At 43.8% G+C, this 23,312-nt stretch overlaps 1 protein-coding gene across 4 annotated transcripts; it reads left to right on the top strand.

Moving 5' to 3' along the window:
* Nucleotides 1-455: 455 nt before the first annotated feature.
* LOC106562609 (ceramide synthase 2) lies at nt 456-21,502 on the top strand. 4 transcript variants are annotated; one of them, XM_014127560.3, is made up of 12 exons: nt 456-966; nt 1,205-1,293; nt 5,603-5,776; nt 7,702-7,819; nt 9,391-9,509; nt 9,622-9,679; nt 10,213-10,263; nt 13,569-13,661; nt 14,192-14,320; nt 15,105-15,211; nt 16,249-16,402; nt 20,653-21,502. In XM_014127560.3, the coding sequence occupies exons 3-12, from the start codon at nt 5,604-5,606 to the stop codon at nt 20,845-20,847; spliced, it is 1,197 nt and encodes a 398-aa protein (XP_013983035.2). In that variant the 5' UTR covers nt 456-966; nt 1,205-1,293; nt 5,603; the 3' UTR covers nt 20,848-21,502. The 4 variants fall into 4 exon arrangements, with proteins under 4 accessions (XP_013983035.2, XP_013983034.2, XP_013983036.2 ...); XM_014127559.3 differs by having other exon boundaries at nt 456-1,006; XM_014127561.3 differs by having other exon boundaries at nt 456-1,046.
* Nucleotides 21,503-23,312: the final 1,810 nt, after the last annotated feature.

Here is a 23,312-nt window from a genome sequence, read left to right as displayed (position 1 = left end):
TTTTATTTTCAACTACATTTGAATCATAAAGACGTTCCAAAAGCAACACATGTCCTGTTTACATGACCATCATAAGTAAACACACACCTCTTTCAACTATGTATATTTCCTTTAGGCTCCCTCCCTTCAGTCCATCCAAACATCAATTAAACAAGTCAACAAAACAGCACTATTTTTCCCACCTGTCTGCTGATCCTCTCCTTACTCCTGTTTTCACCTCGTTCTATGTTTTACTAGAGAGACTATTGTGTAGAGGAGTAGCTCCTGTCTGCGTTATCTGGAGAACAATGCAAACAAGCCACAGATTATCACCTGAGGGCACCAATGGCTGCAGGTAGTGGGGCTGTTCGTGTGTGTGCCTCTCACTCTATCTCTCTCTCTGTGTGTGTGTGTGTTGCGTCGTGATACTTCTCCATTATTGTCCCTCTACGACAACGTACCTGGAGGGGAAGGAAAAAACTCCTGTCCAATTGTGCCTGAGCTGGGTGTGACCCTTTAAAGAATGTCAAACAAAGACAGGGAGAGGTAGCAAGGGAGAGAGTCTGCCTACTGAATGGAGGGACTGTCACGCCTGTTGGTTTCCCACAGTCAACATTACATCAACAGCTCTAGTGAGGACAGGACCTACTTTACCTGGTTTCCCTACTGAGGGTGAGGACAGGACCTACCTTACCTGGTTTCCCTACTGAGGGTGAGGACAGGACCTACCTGGTTTCCCTACTGAGGGTGAGGACAGGACCTACATTACCTGGTTTCCCTACTGAGGGTGAGGACAGGACCTACATTACCTGGTTTCCCTACTGAGGGTGAGGACAGGACCTACCTTACCTGGTTTCCCTACTGAGGGTGAGGACAGGACCTACCTTACCTGGTTTCCCTACTGAGGGTGAGGACAGGACCTACCTTACCTGGTTTCCCTACTGAGGGTGAGGACAGGACCTACCTTACCTGGTTTCCCTACTGAGGGTGAGGACAGGACCTACATTACCTGGTTTCCCTACTGAGGGTGAGGACAGGACCTACATTACCTGGTTTGCATATTGAGGGTGGAACGGTGGGAAGCTGAGTGATATATTCTGTTTCCCTATGACCTTGGATTCATTGGATGGTTTCAGGGAATGTGCTGTAGTAGTGTTGTCTGGGGTCTTCTACCTGGGATGTAAATAGCTAGCGCTGATTTTCTTTTGTTTTACACCTGTCTTAGTTAACGGAGGAGCGGGTTTCAACTCGAGTCTGTCCGAAGCAACCGGTGGGAGTTGTATGAGTGAGGTTGACGTGGAATCGTCTCTTCAGGTGAGCATGTCCCCCTGTTAGAGGAGCTAAGCTCTATCTTACATGTTAGGATTGGACTGAATAGACCCTCTGTTTTCTTAGTAGGTCAGTGAGTGTATAGAGATCCTCCACCTAAGGCTTTTCTGAACGCTCTCGAGGTTGATTGATTTATAGTTTTATAACCGGCCTAAACTCAAACTATGAAGGATCTCTGGCACTTTACCTGGATAGCCCAAAGGGTTACCTCATTTGCACTCACTGTATATAGACTTTTAGTTTTCTTTTGTTCTACTGTATTATTGACTGTATGTTTTGTTTATTCCATGTGTAACTCTGTGTTGTTGTTTGTGTCGAATTGCTATGCTTTATCTTGGCCAGGTCGCAGTTGCAAATGAGAACTTGTTCTTAACTAGCCTACCTGGTTAAATAAAGGTGAAATAAAATAAAACGTGAAGTCATAAGCATTTAACCAGTGAAGTGTAATTACCATTTTGGTTTAAATGGAACTATAAAAAAATATCTCCAAATGTAATCAGAGTTTTAAGATAAATCTTGACTGGGTTTACTGTACTCTAAAGATGTTTGTGTTTGGAGAGCATGTACTCATGGAAATGGATTGCTTTACAGTTAACAGTGCCTGTCACAGTTCTTTGGGATATCTAGTGGTGTGTGTGTGTGTGGGTGGAATGAGGAAAACACTCTATTTATCCTCCCTTTCACCTTTTGGCCTCCTATTCTGCACTTAGTTGTACGTTTTGGACTGAACAGTCATTTTCAGGGTTAAAATCTAAAGATCATCTTTGATACATTGGAGACATTGTTTTTCAATCATTAAAATACTATGTGAGTTGAGCATACAGTCTGTTCTAGGTTCTGTCTTAATCATGTCTCTGTATTCACGTATAACGTCTTTCCCACTAAGTCATATTCTGCAAACCTCCTTTGCGTGATGTATGTATTTTATCTCATCATGCACGTCAAAGATAATAAATCACTCCCTAGTTCTGGTATGCTTCCCTACCGAAAAACATTTTTCATGCCTGAGAAAGTTGATGAAAATGTACGATACCAGTACAGTTGAACCCTGTGCCCCTGTATGTGGGATGGAGAGAGAGAGAGAGAGAGAGAGCGAGAGAGAGAGAGAGAGACCGAGCGAGACCAGGGAGGGAGAGGAGAAAGAGAAGGAAACATCCCCTTACAATATGCAGACAGAGTGTGCTTTGTCATGTTCTTCATTGACTGAATGTCTGAATCCCCAGATCTTCAACATCAGAACGCTAACAATACAAAAGGCCTTCCTTATCGGCTGTGTTCTGGCAGTACACCGCTAATACACACTGCTCATCGCTCTATGGACCAGTCCGCCGTGACTAGGTTGTCTAGCATGGCTGCTAGTATAGGAGAAACGGTAATGTTCCCCCAGGTGAAAATGGTCTTAGACACACAGTACTGTTGTATACATGATAAACACTGTACATTACACCCTCAACATAATACATACTGTACATTGAATATTTCCCATGTCATACACATTGAACTCGTCTCATACAGCAACATACACAATACATATTGCACACTGCCATTCCAGAATGTTCTCTGTGGCATACTAACACAGCTCAGTTGGACTTATTGCTGTTTAGGTGTTGATAGAAAGGTACTTGATAGACAGGTCTTTGATAGGTAGTTTGTATCTGATGTTGTAAAACAAAGAAACATACAGGTGCTCAGGCTAGGTAGCGCCAGTATGTAATACGCTTGGTGCCATGATATTATCTTTGAATCATAATGCAATAGCGTCACAGATGTGTAATCAGTGCAAGATAAGGTTAAACACGTAGACATAGAATTACTAGAAAGGACATTGCCCATCAGACCACAGCAATTTAACTAGTATTCCATTTCTGTGGTTAAAAGGTTGTTTTGTTGTTCCATTTCGACCTGTAGATGTGTTTGGTTGGTGGTTCCATTGTCTCCGCAAAGTCATTGTGATGTGGCGTTGTTGTTATGTTTTTGCAGGGCAGTGAAATGTGCTGAGTTACACACTGACTATACAGAACACTACAGAGAGCCCCGGGATGTGCTGACATCAGCAGTGATGTCATCAAAATGGTCCCCATGGGGGCAACGAGTCTCACACAAAAACGAGAGCACGTCACACACACACACACACACACACACACACACACACACACACACACACACACACACACACACACACACACACACACACACACACACACACACACACACACACACACACACACATCTGTGTGAAAGACTAAATGACAAGAAGAATAAATAGTCTGCGCTTGTTTAGGGGTGTGTGTGTCATCAGAATCTGCCCAGGGCCATAGAGGCCCCCTATTGATATTGTTGACATTATTCAGTAGTAGTTTGTTTTCCCTTCACATTAATCAGTCTGTCCGTTAGGGATCATCAACTAGATTCAGCCTAGAGACGATTTCTTTCTTGAGTGGATGGTCGGGGTGTAGACTGCAAATTGACCGCAAGAAGCCCAAACAGATATAATATTTGACTAAGACATAGTCATTTCAATCCTTGCTTACATTTGTATACGCCACATCTCTCTACTATGCGTGGGAATACTTTGGAACAGATTTGCAAAATTAAAATCACTTGGAGCTGATTTCCAGGTGTTTTTACAGTCTTATGTCCAACAATAAATAAATAATTGGGCTGAAAACTTGGGGGGCCTAATAAAACCACCCATTGGGGGAACCCTGCTGTATGTCAACTCACTGCCATCTGGGATTCGAAGAACTCATAACTATTTAACCATGACTTGACCACTAGGGGTTGTGATCCGTTTCAGCGTTGACCTTGGTTTAGAAAAAACTACAAAGAAAAAAGTCTAGTCTGTGATTTACTGGGATATATGTTGCTAGACTGCAGCCCTGGATTTCATTGTCTACCGCAGCCAGTGATGTTTTCTCTGCTGACGTGTGTGTGTGTTGGACTAGGTGTGGGGAAGCATCTTGAGAAAGAGGCGAAGGCTGTTGTGTCAATATTTGAATTGGAAATAAAGAACTGCATGTGCACTTGACTGGAGTGACCTAGGTTATACACACCCACACTATCTACACAACCTATAGCACTGGTGTCCAATGAACTCATCAACTCATGTTGTAAAATGGTATCAAATCTGACTGATAGTGAATGAATGCACTCTTGAAATCCGGAACCTGTGATTTATGAGCAATATATCATTATCAATTCCTGGTTAATAAATAAAGTACATGCAAATGAAGTTGCTACTTTACCCAATTCTAAGTTCAACCCCTTAACTGGAATCCTTATTGGTTCAACTGCCATGTCAGTTTGCCAGATTAGAACACATACCAACATTTGTTTTTTTCTTGGACATCATTGCACACGTAATAGAACAGCAGAATAGTGTACTGCAATTTTACTTTGCGACACTCACCTTCGTTGACAAAACAAACAATAACAGCGGCCATGGGGCGGACACTGACTCTGTTTCCTCTACTGCGGATTCCATCTTTAAGGGTCAATCTGCGATTTGATACTTCTATTTTTGGACTTATAAATTAACGGTATATACACATTGTTTCTTGAAGAATATAACTTTTATAAATGCCTAATCAGCTTAGTTCAATTGCCTAACCCCATCAGAACCCAACATATTAGCTTGTTTGTTTTACTCTGTTGTTTGTTAACAGTGTACTTGAAAACAAACTGCATTGCTTCAAAACATGGTTAAAGCTGCATCGCTTTGTGCGCAACCTGACACAATTCAGATATAAATGGGAGTTATAGATCTGTCATTGAAGCAATTCCATGTGCACTATTTCTATGCTTCCCCTCTCGAAGTTTCCTTTTTGCGTTTTTTTTACTTAGCGTTTCGTACACCAGGTTCAAACTGCTGAAAATACGATGTTTTTTGGTTGTTAAATATATTTCACAGCGGTTTAGATGGTACAATGTCTGGATATAAAAACATCTATTCAGCAAATGATTGAAAGAGACTCTGCACACTGCAATCTTGTTCCCATGTGGTTAATTAGCGACATCGTTTCCACTTTACTTTAGGTCTTCCTCAGGCCTCACTTGATAACAGTGGTGGCTGGTGGCACATTAAATCGGAAGACGAGAGCTTAGTACGGCTGGAACGGAATAAATGGAATGGTATCAAACACTTGTTGCATGTTTTTGTAAGCATTCCATTCACACCATTTTAGTCATTACTATGAGCCGTCCTCTCCTCACCAGCCTCCTCTGTTCGGTAACGTGATACCTATTGACATGTGTTTTCTAACATAACCCTCCTCTTCCACCCCTGTGTCGTCAGGATGATTGACACCCTATACGAGTGGATCTGGTGGGACCGCTTCTGGCTGCCAGTCAACCTGACCTGGGCGGACCTAGAGGACCGAGATGGGCGTGTCTACGCCAAAGCGTCTGACCTCTATGTGACGTTGCCATGCGCCATAGCCTTCCTACTGGTCAGATACCTGTTCGAAAGGTGAGCTTGCTGAACATATAGGGGCAGTTTCCCAGACAAAGATTAAGTCTTGACTAAGGAACATGTTCTCCTGTAGTCCTGTATGGCTCAGTTAGTAGAGCATGGCGCTTGCATTGCCAGGATTGAGGGTTTGATTCCCGGGACCACCCATATATAAAATGTATGCACTCTTGACTGTATGTGGCTTTGGATAAAAGTCTGCTAAATGGCATGTACAGTGCAGTGAAAAAGTATTTTCCTGATTTTTGATACGGAATGTTATCAGATCTGCAACCTAAACCTAATATTAGATAAAGGCAACCTGTGTTTACAAATAACACAAAAAATTAATTCTTGTTTGATTTATTTAATTAACAAAGTTATCCAACACCCAATTCTCCTGTGTGAAAAGTAATTGCCCCCTTACACTTAATAACTGGTTGTGCCACCTTTAGCTGTAATGACCGCAAGCAAACACCTGTAGTTGTTGATCAGTCTCTCACATTGTTGTGGAGGAATTTTGTCCCACTCTTGCATGCAGGACTGCTTTAACTCAGCGACATTTGTGGGTTTTCAAGCATGAACTGCTCGTTTCAAGTCCTGCCACAACATCTCAATTGGGATTAGGTCTGGACTTTGGCCAGGCCATTCCAAAAATTTAAATGTGTTGCTTTTTAGCCATTTTCATGTAAACTTGATGCTGTGTTTTGGATCATTGTCTTGCAGCATGACTCAGCTCAGTTTCAGCTCACAGACGGATGGCCTGACATTCTCCTGTAGAATTCTGTGATACAGAGCAATATTCATGGGTCCTTCTATTAAGGCAAGTCGTCCAGGTCCTGACTCCTGTAGCAGCAAAGCATCCCCAAACCATCACACTACCACCACCATGCTTGAGTGTTGGTATGAGGTTCTTACTGTGGAATGCAGTGTTTGCTTTTCTCCAGACATAATGGGAACCAAGTCGTCTAAAAAGTTGACTCTAGTTTGCCAAAAAGCACCTGGAAACACCTGGATGATCATCAAGACTCTTGGAAGAATGTTCTATGGACCAATGAGTCAAAAGTATAACATTTTGGACTTCATGGGTCAATTAGGTTTGAGTGCCTTACTTAAGGGCACGTTGACAGAGCCTTTTCAGGCTTGGGGATTCGTACCAGCAGCCTTTAAGTTGCTGGCCCAATGCTCTAACCACTAGGCTACCTGCCACACATTGCAGCTAAAGGTGGCACAACCACTTGTTGAGTCTAAGGGGGCATTACTTTTTCACACAGGGGCATTGTGTGTTGTATAACTTTGTTTATGAAATAAGTATGTAATTGTTGTGTTATTTGTTCACTCAGGTTCCTTTATCTAATTTTAAGATTTGGTTGAATATCTGGTAACATTCAGTGTAAACAATATGTGAAAGTAGAGAAAATTAGAAAGGGGGCAAATACCTTTTCACAACACTGTATAATATTATATTTTGTTCAATGGAGATTTTCCATTGAAATGGTTTCTAGTCCAGGACTGTGCTGTGTCCAGAGAACCGGCTTATACTCTGTGCTGTTTATATACTACTAAACCATGTTTAGATCAAACCTTTAGTTCAAACCTCTACCTCACTGTCTCCCTACACCATAGAATTCCTACTCATCAGATACCAGTTTGAAAGGAGAGCTTGCTGAACAAAAAAAGCCCCTTTTATAGGTTGCTACAGGGAAGTAGATGTTAAGTTACAATTTAACCTGCTTTTCTACTGTTTGTGCGTGCGTGCGTGCGTGTCTTTATTCAAGTTAATTTAGTTGGAGGCAATGATTCTCGTTTGCTGTGTAGTTAATCTCACCTGTGGTAACTTGCATGTGCCTACAAGGTCAAAATTCAACCAGTTTTGAGAAGAATCTGAACATTCTGCCCATTGTAAAGTCCAATATATTTGACTGCATCTGTATGTTGTCCCCCAGGTTGATAGCCACGCCTCTAGCAGCCTCAGTGGGGATCCGGGAGAAGGCCAGACTGAGAGTAGCAGACAACCCCATCCTCGAACTCTACTATCTCTCTCACTCCAGAAACCCTGGCCAGGTATTAACCCTACATATTAGAAATCACACTTACACCTTTTACATATAGACCTAAATATTAGTGTCAATATCAAATGTCATTGCACTATGAGATCATAGACATTCTAATAGCCTGAATAGTACAAACCCTGCCCATCTGGCACTCTGGTCAAACCCTGCCCATCTGGCACTCTGGTCAAACCCTGCCCATCTGGCACTCTGGTCAAACCCTGCCCATCTGGCACTCTGGTCAAACCCTGCCCATCTGGCACTCTGGTCAAACCCTGCCCATCTGGCACTCTGGTCAAACCCCTGCCCATCTGGCACTCAGGCAGGGTGCCAGATGGCAGGGTTTGACCAATCTGTCACTCATGAAATCCTGGTTGGAGGATGCTGATGCTCTGACCAACTCAGTGGCCTTGTGGTTAGAGTGTCAGCCCTGAGATTGGAAGGTTGGGGGGTTTGATCCCTGGTCTAGTCATACCAAAGACGACAAATATTTCCTGACACTGCTCTGCTAGGGAGTCAGCATTAAGGAGCTGGATTGTAGCATATGGCCCTGTGATAGAAATTCAAGTAAATTTGGTTGGATTCAAGTTAATTCACCTGTCCAGGGGGTGTACTTGTCCAGCTGCCGCAGGCTACAGTTATAGGAGATGGGCTCCGGCCCTATGGGCCATTCTGGCTCAGACAGGGGTACTATCATACAGTATATCTCCTGTTCAGACCTGTGATCGTGTACATCACCCAAATGTCCAGCTAACCAACCTTTAATGCAGATGCTATGCTCCAGGCCAAATGTTTTGGTCCATGACTCACCATGTGGTCATGAGGGATGTTAATGTTTATCCACATGACTTTTGCCCTTTACCCATCTCTCCACATGAGGTGTGTGTGTGTGTAAGTGTGGTGTGTGTGTGTGTCAATGCATCTATGTGCGCTTGTGTGTGTACACGCACACATTTGTGCGGCTATGTGTGCTTGTGCGTGTGAATTTCCACGCATCTGCATGTGCGTGTGCGTGTGTGTGTGAGCCTCCTGATGTGTGTGTATATCGTCAGACGGTCTCGACAGTCTTTGAAGGGATTAGTGAAACCTCACACCACGAGACCTCTCAGATCTAAATATCCTGATGGTTGTTTTGCTGAATGGAGATGATCTCCAGGGAGAGATTATCAGCTCCTCTATCTGCTAATAACTGTCTGCTGATGGCTGCTACACAGCACTCATGGTCCAGTGTCTTACCGAAATCTCAAGTAGCCAGCGTGATGAAAGCAAGTAGCCAGCGTGATGAAACAAGTAGCCAGCGTGATGAAACAAGTAGCCAGCGTGATGAGAACAAGTAGCCAGCGTGATGAAACAAGTAGCCAGCGTAATGAAACAAGTAGCCAGCGTAATGAAACAAGGTAGCCAGCTAGTGGGGGACAAATTTGCCCTACTAAAGCGAATTTGGTGACATCTGATTTACCCCAATTTATTGAAGTCAACTTAGCATAGGGGTTAGTAGTCCTCTGTTTAGCTGGCAGCTGGCACTAATCAAACACACTTGGTTCTGAACTCGTGTGTGTGTGTGTGTGTGTGTGTGTGTCCCAGGCAGGTTTAGATGGTCTCTCTAAGAAGAGCGGCTGGTGCGTTAGGCAGGTGGAGCGCTGGTTCAGAAAGAGAAGAAACCAGGATCGTCCCGGAGTACTGAAGAAGTTCAGAGAGGCGAGGTAAAACGGTGTGCTGTGTGTGAGAGTATGCTTATTCCACATTTTCACCTTTCACTCAGTAGTGTTATTCTTCTTCTTATATTAGTGTCCCTTGTCTGTCTCTGTCTTGCAGTTGGAGGTTTGTGTTCTATCTGTTGGCGTTAATTGGAGGAGTTGTGTCCCTGTATGATGTGAGTAGTGACTCTAGTGATCCTCTGCTTCACAAACACAAGTGTTTACAAGATAACAATTCAGCGCGTGTGGAGAGATTTCAAGATGTGGAGTGAGGTTACTGTATCTTAACTCTGTTACATTCAGTACCACCAAAACACACACCGGCTACAAATTCCTAACACTTTATGATATGTTATACACATCAAATTAACATCCTCAAAGTAGAACTTTAACTGGTTGTCCCGGGCAAAAGCAGGGAGGAGGTCAAAATGGAAGACTCAATTGCTGGATAAAAATATTATCTGAGCTGAGCTGAACTTCTTTTCAGTCCTTCTGCCCTGAAGTGAAGGAGGGGAGAGGCGGATGAGGGGAAGAGGGGAGGAGAGGACAGAGCGGTGAGCTCTATGGGAATTTGACGGTGATGGCTTCAGCAAGTGTCTGAAGGCCTGGAAGGCAATGCCAGTTGAAATTGAAAGCATCATGATGAGATTGTCCTGTAATGTTCTTTAAAGATTTCACTGCATGTTTCTCCTTTTGTTTTGTATTTCAGAAAGAATGGTTTTATGATACGCGGGAAGTGTGGAATGGATTTCCAAAACAGGTGTGTATGTGTGCGTGTGAATAGTGTGTGTGTGTGTGTGTGTGTGTGTGTGTGTTCTAGTCATTGGGCCTTGTACTGAGCGATTAGTGCTTTTTGAGGTCTGTTCGATTATTAATCAAATGATCAGGATTTTTGGTTTCTGTATGCATTATGTGGATTGAATGCTGAAACAAGACAGAATAAAACAGTGAATAACAGTGCCGTGATGGTAGTGACCGCCCATTACTGCTTATTATTCACATTACTTTACTTTAATAAAATATTTTTGGGGCTTATTTTGGACCTAAGCTTGTCGCCTGCCTTCCCGCCTTTGGGACAAAGACTCCCATTGTTGTGACGGAGACATGATCATCTCGTTGTTATATACAGATCTCTGCCCACACCGACCGGACAAGTAGGCATATAGAATATTAGTGGGTTGGAAACTACAACTCCCTACTACATCGCACAGTTCAGGCTTGATCTGATTTCTCTCTAGAGAAACTGCGCATTGAGCTCACAGAAAAAATTCAAATAATTGAACTGACGTTGGTCAATTAGTTGTTAAATGTTTTCGGTTAATTGCTCAGCACTACTGGTCATTTACCAGGGAGATTTTGAAGACTCTTCTCACGTGTCTCCACACTAGTATAACCAACCAGGAAGAACAACAACATATCATACTTGAACAGCCGCAACTTGGCTAACATTTTCAAACCATGTCCAGATTTACGAGTTTGCTCACACATAAAACATAAAGCTTGTTGATAATACTTATTCTCAGGTCCAAAATACACATACACAGGTCCATATTTAGTAGTGAGACAATTTTTGTATTTATTTTTAACAAGTGGGGGAATGTGTGTATGGCTTAGATTGCTGTTCAGTCTTTACTGGGTGCCAAGTCCTAATCAAAGGAATGATGATGTCACCCAAACTGGAACGACGAGGCTAGGATTATGTTTGACCAGGCTCCATACCTAACAATGTTGCTTGGTGTTTAAAGCAGGTCTAAGTATATACAGGTCACGTCCCAGATGGCGCCTCCTATTGGCCCTGGTCAAACGTAGTGCACTACATCAGGACTAGAGGGCCATTTGGGATGAAGGCATAGTTTGTAGAGAGATTTTGGATGTTTTTTATGTGATCGTATTTGCAACAAAGAATTCAACACAGTTGGTAACTACTTGGTATCCAACTTGTTGGCCTATCATTTTGATGAATCCCCAAAATAAAAAGTGGTATTAGATAGACTAATTATTATGCAATTGCAATTTTAACCTTGTAGTTGCTAAGTAAAAACCAGGTGTAGCATAGTATAAAACACCATGTAGCTCTGGGGCCGTATATATATCAATCAAATTCAATCAATCAAATGTATTTATAAAGCACTTTTTACATCAGCCGATGTCACAAGTGCTATACAGAAACCCAACCTAAAACCCCAAACAGCAAGCAATGCAGATGTAGAATCACGGTGGCCAGGAAAAACTCCCTAGAAAGGCAGGAACCTAGGAAGAAACCTAGAGAGGAACCACATTCTGAGGGGTGGCCAGTCCTCTTTTGGCTGTGCCGGGTGGAGATTATAACAGTGCATGGCCAAGATGTTCAAACGTTCATAGATGACCAGCAGGGTCAAATAATAATAATCACAGTGGTTGTACAGGGTGCAACAGGTCAGCACCTCAGGAGTAAATGTCAGTTGGCTTTTCATAGCCGGGCATTCAGAGATGGAGACAACAGGTGCGGTAAAGAGAGAGAGTCGAAAACAGCAGGTCCTGGACAAGGTAGCACGTCCGGTGAACAGGTCAGGGTTCCATAGCCGCAGGCAGAACAGTTGAAACTGGAGCAGCAGTACGACCAGGTGGACTGGGGACAGCAAGGAGCCATCAGGCCAGGTAGTCCTGAGGCATGGTCCTAGGGCTCAGGTCCTCCGAGAGAGAGCGAGAGTTAGAGGGAGCATACTTAAATTTACACAGGACACCGGATAAGACAGGAGAAATACTCCAGATATAACAGACTGACCCTAGCCCCCCGACACATAAACTATTGCAGCATAAATACTGGCGGCTGAGACAGGAGCGGGCGGGAGACACTGTGGGCCCATCCGACTATACCTCCGGACAGGGCCAACCAAGCAGGATATAACCCCACCCATTTTGCCAAAGCACAGTGCCCACACCGCTAGAGGGATATCTTCAACCACCAACTTACTACCATGAGAAAAGGCAGAGTATAGCCCACGAAGATCTCCCCCCAGCACCAACCCGAGGGGGCACCAACCCGGAAAGGAAGATCACGTCAGAGACTCAACCCACTCAAGTGACGCACCCCTCCTAGGTGGAAGAGCACCAGTAAGCCAGTGACTCAGCCCCCGTAAAATGGTTTGAGGCAGAGAATCCCAGTGGAGAGAGGGGAACCGGCCAGGCAGAGACAGCAGTGCCTTTCCGTTCACCTTCACACTCCTGGGCCAGACTACACTCAATCATAGGACCTAATGAGATGAGTCTTCAATAAAGACTTAAAGGTCGAGACCGAGTCTGCGTCTCTCACATGGATCGGACCAAATCGGTAAGATCGATAGGAGCAAGGCCATGTAATGCTTTGTAGGTGAGCAGTAAAACCTTGAAATCAGCCCTTGCTTTAACAGGAAGCCAGTGTAGAGAGGCTAGCACTGGAGTAATATGATACATTTTTTTGGTTCTAGTCAAGATTCTAGCAGCCGTGGTTAGCACTAACTGAAGTTTATTTAGTGCTTTATCCGGGTATCTGGAAAGGAGAGCGTTGCAGTAGTCTAATCTAGAAGTGACAAAAGCATAGATTCATTTTTTGGCATCATTTTTGGACAGAAAGTTTAAGATTTTTGCAATGTTACGTAGATGGAAAAATCTGTCCTTGAAACAGGGGTCTCTAAGTAGGAGTGCTGATCTAGGACCAGTTGTCCTCTGTCCATGTTGTCTTATTCATTGTGATCTAAAAGTCAAAACTGATCTTAAATCATCACTCTACTCTAAGATGCTTGATGGCTACACAGCCCCTGATTTCTTTGCCCCAGCTAGAGACACTGTCTCCGTTCGAAATGGCTCCCTATTTAGTGCACTACTTTTGAACAGAGGCATTTGCACTATATAGGGAATACGGTGCCATTTCAGACGCAAACACTCAGACAAAGGAGAGCTCTTTGTTTTGAGTCCGTTCTGTTGTACTGTGATTCATTCATGGCACTGTAAGATTGTTACCTGTTACTGGTATTTCTCTTTCTCCCTCTCGCTATACACATCTCATTATCTCTTTCTCTCTCTCCCTCTCTCCCTCTCCCTCTATAGACTATGCTGGATTCTCAGTACTGGTACTACATCCTGGAGATGAGCTTCTATGGTTCTCTTCTCTTCAGAGTCACCTTTGATGTCAAGAGGAAGGTGAGAGTCGGGGATCCCAGTCCCTGCCAGCCCCTATGGGCTTTTCTCAAGCTCTGCTTTCTTTCCCATACACCTGCATTATCTTCCACTCTCTGACCCGTTTAGCTGCTTCTCATAAGATGGAAAAACAAGAGGTCCTGAAGCTCTGCTTTCTCACATTAGTTTCCTACTGCAGTCCTAATTAGATAGCGGCCTGCCTGCCACCTCTGACAGGCCAGAGCATTAAATGTCTTATGGAGATGAAAAGTAGAAAGTATGTAGAAATTATCATATCAGGAAATCAACAAAGTATTTTTTATCAAAGTAAATTGCAGTTGGCTACTCAGAAGCAATTACAGTTAATTATATATTCCACTATATGATACACACTATTAGCCGTTTATTAGTTGTTCCAACATGCCTAACATTGACCATCTGCCTGCTTAGTTATGCATGTCACACTATCAAGTGATTTTGAAGACACGTAGTAGAATAACAACAGTAGCAACAGAAACAACAGGTGAAGATGTTTGTTGTGTTGTCTCCTCTAGGACTTTAAGGAACAGATCATCCACCATTTGGCCACCCTGACACTGCTGTCCTTCTCTTGGTGTGTCAACTACATCCGTATAGGAACCCTGGTGATGCTCATCCACGATGCCTCCGACGTCCTGCTAGAGGTCTGCTACCATGTGGAGTGTCTCTGTGTGGTGTGTTCTGCGTGGTGTGTGTGTTCTGTGTGGTGTGTGTGTTCTGTGTGTGTGGCAGATACTTTTTTAAATTTCTATTTATTTATTTCACCCCTTTTTCTCCCCAATTTTGTGGTATCCAATTGGTAGATAAAGTCTTGTCTCATCACTGAAACTCCCGTACGGACTCAGGAGAGGCGAAGGTTGAGAGCCGTGCGTTCACCTAAACACAACCCAACCAAGCCGCACTGCTTCTTGACACAATGCCCACTTCACCCTGAAGCCAGCCGCACCAATGTGTTGGAGGAAACACCGTGCACCTGGCCACCGTGTCAGCGTGCACTGCGCCCGGCCCGCCACAGGAGTCGCTAGTGCGCGATGGGAAAGGGACATCCCTGCCGGCCAAACCCTCCCTAACCTGGATGACGCTGGGCCAATTGTGCGCCGTCCCATGGGTCTCCCGGTCGCGGCCGGCTGCGACAGAGCCTGGGCTCAAACCCAGAATCTCTAGCAGTACAGCTAGCACTGCGATGCAGAGCCTTAGACCACTGAGCCAATGAGATGAGTCTCAAGAGGCCAAGAGTGGCAGACACTTTTATCCAGAGCAACGGTTACGTCCCAAATGGCCCCCTGGTAAACATAGGGCTCATGTTAAAAGTAGTGCACTGAAGAGAAATGGGTGCATATAGAACACCCCCATAGGGTGAGCTGTGTCGTGTGTTTCTGGTAGCGGGGAGACTCACTGTGTTTTTCTCTCTTCTCTCTCCTACCCCAGTCTGCCAAGTTGTTTAACTACGCCAAATGGGAGACAACCTGCAACAGTCTCTTTGTGGTGTTTGCCATTGTGTTCATGGTAACCAGACTGATCATCTTCCCATTCTGGTAAGGCAACTAACAAACCCTAGCTGTGTGCGTGCGTGCGTGCGTGCGTGCGTGCGTGTGTGTGTGTGTGTGTCTCTCTCTCTATTGTATGTTCACCAGTAGGCACACAGGAGGAGTAATTGTCAGGGGAATGTCTTTGTCTCATGAGCGCTCAGTGATACAGAAGCCAATATTTATTGAATTATGTTCTGTCTACCTCTCCTGTGAGAAACAATCAACCATCTCATTTCACTCTGAAAGGCCAAACAAAGAGACGTTGAACTTTGCAAAAGCACAAAACATCATGTTCTGTTCTCTGCAGAGAAAATAAACCAGGGTCGTGTTCATTAGTGCACACCGTAGAAAAAGGTTATGCAACTGAAAGCGAAAACAAACGTTTGATTTTTTTTCCCCCACATATTTTAATTCTAGATTTTTTTTTTTCTGTAGTCAGCCCCCCCCCCCAAAAAAACGAATGTTTATTTTTGGTCAGGCTCAGGTTTTCCCTTCCTGTTTCAGTCTGGTGCCTATTGAATACGACCCAGTGTTTCCGCAACTGGTTAATCTTTCCTGCGTTGGACACCATTGAATGAGCACGAAAGCTGGAAAGCTGAACAATGTCCCCTTTCTCTCATGGACATTACTTACAAATTGACTACCAGATTTCTTAGCTATCATTTTTATACAGATAGTTACATAGTATTTACCTACTTATTTCAATAATGAAAAATCCCCATAAAGCAAAGATTAGCCGTTATTTTCCTTCACAAAGGCTTATGTTTAATAGGCATGAAAAGCAAAACATTTTTTGAATAGGAAAAATAATCTTATTGAATTCTTACTGGTTATACTGCCTCTGCTTCAAGTCGTTTTCTCACGTTCCATGCACACTGAACACCACCCAGGACAAGTTTAAATGTTTAACAGAGCTTATCATATCTAGTAGTATGTATCATATAAATCTATATTTTAGCACTTCGGGTTTGTGAAAAAGTATCTTGCAAATAAAATGCATTACCATTATCATCACCATCATTGTGTTGGTTATGTCATTCCAGGCTGATCCACTGTACGTGGGTATACCCCACACTCCAGTACCCCCCGTTCTTTGGTTACTACTTCTTCAACGTCATGCTGGTGGTCCTCCTGTTCCTGCACATCTTCTGGGCCTACCTCATCCTGCGCATGGTCAACAAGTTCCTCTTTGGCAAAGTGAGTCATCTTTTTGGCAGTGGTTTATTTCACTCTTTCTTTTCCATTCTTCATCCATTCCCTTTATGACAGCCATCATTTGGTCACAACGTCACCACTTAAAGCAGGCCTGAATCATTCCAGTCTGACACTCAAACCAGTGTTCCCCAAACCGCTCTCTGAGTACCCCCAGCCATTCTACTTCCATCAACAGGTGGTCTTCCACTGATCTACCCTGTACTAGCATACCTGTTTCATCTGGTCCACTCATCATCACGTTCTTGATTAGTTGGAATTAGGTTTGCTGGTTTTTGTATAAGACAAATAAGTGGAATAACCTACGGGGGGGGATGTCAGCTACCACTCAGCCTTGTCAATGCTCTTCTCTCTCCTGGCACCCCAATGGTGGAACCAGCCTCCGCCTGAAGCTAGGACAGCAGAGTCCCTGGCTATCTTCTGAAAACACCTGAAACCCTACCTCTTCAAATAGTACCTTAAATGAATCAAGTATTTAAAAGTATTTTCCTACTAGCACTGACTTTGATAACTACTTTATTGACAGAACATGATCTTGCTACGACTGTGATGGTACAAACTGACAGAATACCAACTTCATGATGAGTTGACCAGAGGTTGATGATGAGTTGACCAGAGGTTGATGATGAGTTGACCAGAGGTTGATGATGGGTTGACCAGAGGTTGATGAGGGGTTGTCCAGATGAAACGGGTGTACTAGTATAACTACTGCTGCACACACTTTTTCTATTCATATACTGTCCATACTGTCTCTACACACCATCCTTTACAGTATATATATATTTATATTTGAATATTTCTTGATTCAATTATTTTTGGGATTTGCATGTATTGTTTTGTGTTGTTAGGTATTACTGCACTGTTGGAGCTAGGAACATAAGCATTTCACTACACCCCTAATAACATCTGCAAAATATGTTTACTCAACCAATAAAATGTGATTTGATTTTGATGTGGTTGTCTCACCCAGCTATGTGAAGATGAATGCACTAAAGTTACTGAATGACTAAAATGTTAGATGTAAGTGGATCCTACTATAGGAGAGGTCTGGGAAACATGGCTCTAAACACACATAGAGCCCCAGCCTACAGCTGCTTGACTGGCCTGACTAGATCATACAGAGCCAACAGGTGGTCTCTTTGAAACTCAGTGCTGTCTGATGTGGGTGGAGGGTAACAGAGACCTCAGCCCTCCTGCATTGACGTCCATGTGGTGTTATGGGTCAGTAGCTTCTGATTGGTGCTGTGGTGCAGATGACTCCACCAGTGTCTGTTCACTGTCAGATGACTCCACCAGTGTCTGTTCTCTGTCAGATGACTACAGTGTCTGTTCTCTGTCAGATGACTACAGCATCTGTTCTCTGTCAGATGACTACAGTGTCTGTTCTCTGTCAGATGACTACAGCGTCTGTTCTCTGTCTGATGACTACAGTGTCTGTTCTCTGTCTGATGACTACAGTGTCTGTTCTCTGTCAGGTGACTCCACCAGTGTCTGTTCTCTGTCAGATGACTCCACCAGTGTCTGTTCTCTGTCAGGTGACTCCACCAGTGTCTGTTCTCTGTCAGGTGACTCCACCAGTGTCTGTTCTCTGTCAGATGACTACAGTGTCTGTTCTCTGTCAGGTGACTACAGTGTCTGTTCTCTGTCAGGTGACTACAGTGTCTGTTCTCTGTCAGGTGACTACAGCGTCTGTTCTCTGTCAGATGACTACAGTGTCTGTTCTCTGTCAGATGACTACAGTGTCTGTTCTCTGTCAGGTGACTCCACCAGTGTCTGTTCTCTGTCAGATGACTCCACCAGTGTCTGTTCTCTGTCAGGTGACTCCACCAGTGTCTGTTCTCTGTCAGATGACTACAGTGTCTGTTCTCTGTCAGATGACTACAGTGTCTGTTCTCTGTCAGGTGACTCCACCAGTGTCTGTTCTCTGTCAGGTGACTCCACCAGTGTCTGTTCTCTGTCAGGTGACTACAGTGTCTGTTCTCTGTCAGATGACTACAGTGTCTGTTCTCTGTCAGATGACTACAGTGTCTGTTCTCTGTCAGGTGACTACAGTGTCTGTTCTCTGTCAGGTGACTCCACCAGCGTCTGTTCTCTGTCTGATGACTACAGTGTCTGTTCTCTGTCAGGTGACTCCACCAGTGTCTGTTCTCTGTCAGGTGACTCCACCAGTGTCTGTTCTCTGTCAGGTGACTACAGTGTCTGTTCTCTGTCAGGTGACTACAGCGTCTGTTCTCTGTCAGATGACTACAGTGTCTGTTCTCTGTCAGGTGACTACAGTGTCTGTTCTCTGTCTGATGACTACACCAGTGTCTGTTCTCTGTCTGATGACTACACCAGTGTCTGTTCTCTGTCTGATGACTACACCAGTGTCTGTTCTCTGTCTGATGACTACACCAGTGTCTGTTCTCTGTCAGATGACTACACCAGTGTCTGTTCTCTGTCTGATGACTACACCAGTGTCTGTTCTCTGTCTGATGACTACACCAGTGTCTGTTCTCTGTCTGATGACTACACCAGTGTCTGTTCTCTGTCTGATGACTACACCAGTGTCTGTTCTCTGTCTGATGACTACACCAGTGTCTGTTCTCTGTCTGATGACTACACCAGTGTCTGTTCTCTGTCTGATGACTACACCAGTGTCTGTTCTCTGTCTGATGACTACACCAGTGTCTGTTCTCTGTCTGATGACTCCACCAGCGTCTGTTCTCTGTCAGGTGACTACAGCGTCTGTTCTCTGTCAGATGACTACAGCGTCTGTTCTCTGTCAGGTGACTACAGCGTCTGTTCTCTGTCAGGTGACTACAGCGTCTGTTCTCTGTCAGATGACTACAGCGTCTGTTCTCTGTCAGGTGACTACAGCGTCTGTTCTCTGTCAGGTGACTACAGCGTCTGTTCTCTGTCAGATGACTACAGCGTCTGTTCTCTGTCAGGTGACTACAGCGTCTGTTCTCTGTCAGGTGACTACAGCGTCTGTTCTCTGTCAGATGACTACAGCGTCTGTTCTCTGTCAGGTGACTACAGCGTCTGTTCTCTGTCAGGTGACTACAGCATCTGTTCTCTGTCAGGTGACTCCACCAGTGTCTGTTCTCTGTCAGATGACTACAGTGTCTGTTCTCTGTCAGATGACTACAGTGTCTGTTCTCTGTCAGTGTGGTCTAGAATCTAGCCTAAGACCCAACGCTCCTTTTTTTCATTGTTTCATTGTTCTTGTTCTGTCCATGTAGACTTAGTAACTGAGCAGTTAGAACAGTGTGTGTGTGTGTGTGTGTGTGTGTGTGTGTGTGTGTGTGTGTGTGTGTGTGTGTGTGTGTGTGTGTGTGTGTGTGTGTGTGTGTGTGTGTGTGTGTGTGTGTGTGTGTGTGTGTGCAATTGTGTTGGGCTTGGCAAGGTGCTCGATCCCTGTCAACTACGGCAATGTCAGAAAACAGCTAAGGTGCCAGAGGCAATTACTCAACCCCCACGAGGTCACAAGACAACAGTGGGTTGCCATTGGGACCTAATTATTGGTGATTTAGCATTGTGCCGAACATAATTATATTTCTGGAAAACACAATCTGGCTCAGAGCGGTCAGACGGCTCAAGGAGAGAGAATAGAGTCTATTATGGTAAGTCTGAAAGACTGACCTGACCTACCATGGATTAAACTCCAGGTGTTTTTGATTGATCGAAGGCGGCCAATTGGGTTTCAGCGTTGGTTGAAATAGCTCAGGGCTGTATGTATGTAACGTCTCAGAGTATGACTGTTGATCTAGGATCAGCTATCCATGTAATCTTATTCATTGTGATCTGAAAGGCTAAACTCATCCTTGATCAGCACTCCTGCTCTGAGATGCTCAATACATGCAGCCCCAGGTTTCAATGCTACTTTTAGGTGAATGTTTTGTTCTGAGTGATATTGGGCTACACAGAACTGTGTTGCATGTGATGCAGTAGCAGCGATTCCAAAATGGTTGGGCACAGCTGATTTATTTTTTGACAGAGTACTGGCTTGAGACACTGGTTTTATTTTCTTGGATCACAAATAATGACTTTAGAGAGAGAACTATGGGAACTACTGTGTTAGAGATGATGATGATGATGGTCTCTGAGGTAGAAAGTGGCATTATATCTCCATGTATGTTCTGAGTACATTGTTTTTCTCTCTCTCTGTCTCTCTGTCTCTCTCTGTGTCTGTCTTTTTCTCTCTCTCTGTGTCTTTCTCTCTGTGTCTCTGTGTCTCTTTCTCTCTACTCCAGATGACCAGAGATGAAAGAAGTGATGTTGAGGAGGATGGTGAAGAAAGCAGTCTGACTGAAGAGGAAAAAGAGAAGGGCAGTTATTGTTACACCAACGGCAACGGTTCTGGACTGGGCACAAAGGAGGGCAACAACGGCTGCTTCAGACACTTATCTCTCTCGGAGAACGTCTGTCCATCAAAAACCGTCTACTGACCAAGCTCGCGTCATGATTGGCGGAGCCCTTGCACCAGAGGCAGGGAGTGGTGGGATCAAGGTCATAGGAGAAGCTGGAACAACACAAAACAGATTCCATCCCATATGGAAAAACAACAGCAAGCAGACAAACATTTAGATTAAGATTTATGACTCTAGAAATTGGAGTGTAGCCTGGCAAAAAATGAATACATCACACACAGAAAGAGACCGTTTTTCTTGGCCTGTAGTTTCTTCTACGTCCAAACTCCTCTCATCTTCAAGGAAAACAATGTTGACGATGGCACAGTTTCACATGGAACCCTCCTCAGACAGCAATGAGACAAAGACCAGAAAACCAAAACCAAAAAACACTAAAACCCTTGTGTTTTTGTTCATCGTCATATTTAATCTGTTCAGTATTGTTGCAGAAAGGTGGTGCGCAAGCACACCGTAAAACGGTGCCACACGGACGCTCCGCCTGAGCCCTTCATCCATCAAGGCCTGGCAAGGGTTTATAGTTTATGGGCTGTGTTCATTCACTAGCGGCCGACATGTTTTACTTCAACCTCTGCTGGCTATGGGGGTTTGTTATGGACAACCAGGAGATGAATGAGAGGCAATATCACAATGGACTCCTCCAGATGATATTGACATGTGTGTTTTGGAGAGGGGTGGGGGGTGGGGTGGGGGGGGGGGGGGGGTAGGTTTGTGTCTCTACAAGTCCTTCTCATCCCTCTCTCCTTCTCATTCTCCTATTCCCTTACAAAACCTTTAAGCATTCCACTTCTACTTTTCCCACCATGATTCATGTTGTAGGGAGTTTGTGTCTGTCTGTACCTGTCAGAGAGGATGAAAGAGTGAGGTTTATGGTCTTTCTTTCTTTCTTTCTTTCTTTCTTTCTTTCTTTCTCCCCATCTCTTGCCACAAGCATTTTTATTGAATACGATCAACACTTTTTAGTACTTTATGTACATTTCTTCAGATTTTTTAAGAACAACATGCCAATATTTGGCTAATTGATTGACCCATACAGTAACTATGGTCTGTATTTTACAAGTGCATTTATTTGATGTAGTATTTAATCATATGATTGTATGAGAACGTGTGAGCCAGAGGAAAAATCCTATGTCGTTCAGAATGCTGAAGAAACATTTACGTAACAATGAAACAATGTTACTGTTTTAATGAAGCACTGTAAAACGGGTTTCTAAAAGGTGAAGATTGGGATGTTATAGTGAACATCCCACTGTAACTAGAGCTCGAAAGAAAGGCATTTCACTGTACTTGTGCACGTGACCTTGAAACTATAACTGTCTAGTGTCGTGTGTTTTATGTATTGCAATAAACCTGTCTTCGACCAGCACCGTGTGTGTGTGTGTGACATCTTTCTACTGGTCCAAAACAAATCTTTCCTATTCATCTGATTTATACAACCCAACACATTTATAAGGTGTTAAGATCATATTGAAGTAGGTGCACTGTGTTAACAGGAATTGAGCTGTATACTATAGAGATTCTGTAGGGAATGGCTCTGTAGGGAATATCCTGAGAGATTCTCAAAAGCCATGCTATCTGATGACATCTATGGGATGTGTCCCAAATGTCTCCCCAAATCAAATGTGCCGAATACATCAGGTGTAGACCTTACCGTGAAATGCTTACTGACAAGCCCTTAACCAACAGTTAAGAAAATATTTACTAAATTAACTAAAGTGAAAAAAGTAACACAATAACAATAATGAGGCTATATACAGGGGGTACCCAATCCCCTATAGTGCAATAATGTTGCCCTGCGCCCTATGGACCCTGCTGCACTATATAGGGAGTAAGGTGCAATTTTTGGACGCCATCTTTTTGATGTTTTATTTTAATTTTATATACTATCATGCCATTTGTCTTTTCTGTGTCATTCATCTGTTTGAAGTACCAGTCCTGTGTTACCACAACTGGCCTCTAGAGGGAGTAGATCCCCACAGTCTTCAGTCAAACCAACTTGGATGGAGATTGCTGGCTCTGCAGTTTTAAGAGTTGTATATCCAAGACCACTGATTCCCAGGGTAACCCATTCAGTCAAAGACAGCCCTCTTTGAGAAGCAGAAATCATTCTCAACACATTCAGTGACTAAATTCAAACTCCACCTCCCCTGTCATGGCTTTCATACTTGGGTTGAAAGTCTCTCACACACACACACACACACACTCCTGACTGACACCGAATGCTTCCAGGATTGTTCCCACCAGAATGAGCAGGCTTGAAAACAGCAAATGCGGGCTGTCTTGTTTTGCACGCTTTGTGCAAAATAATAAAATGCAGTACAACAGGATATTTCTTAATGTAGCTCTTTATTAGCTAGCTACAACTGGCATGTTCACTTATCTCCAACCATGATCAACTGACCATGACCTAACCATCTGGGTGGTCTTAACCAATCATAGCACAGTATGATACGGCGGTAAAATGCATCCAATTATAATTCAGTATG

This window comes from Salmo salar, chromosome 11 (assembly GCF_965601325.2).
Source record: "Salmo salar chromosome 11, fSalSal1, whole genome shotgun sequence".
NCBI classification, from domain to species: Eukaryota; Metazoa; Chordata; class Actinopteri; order Salmoniformes; family Salmonidae; genus Salmo; species Salmo salar.
The sequence above is the reverse complement of the archived record's forward strand: the minus strand, read 5'-3'. Positions and strand labels throughout refer to the sequence as shown.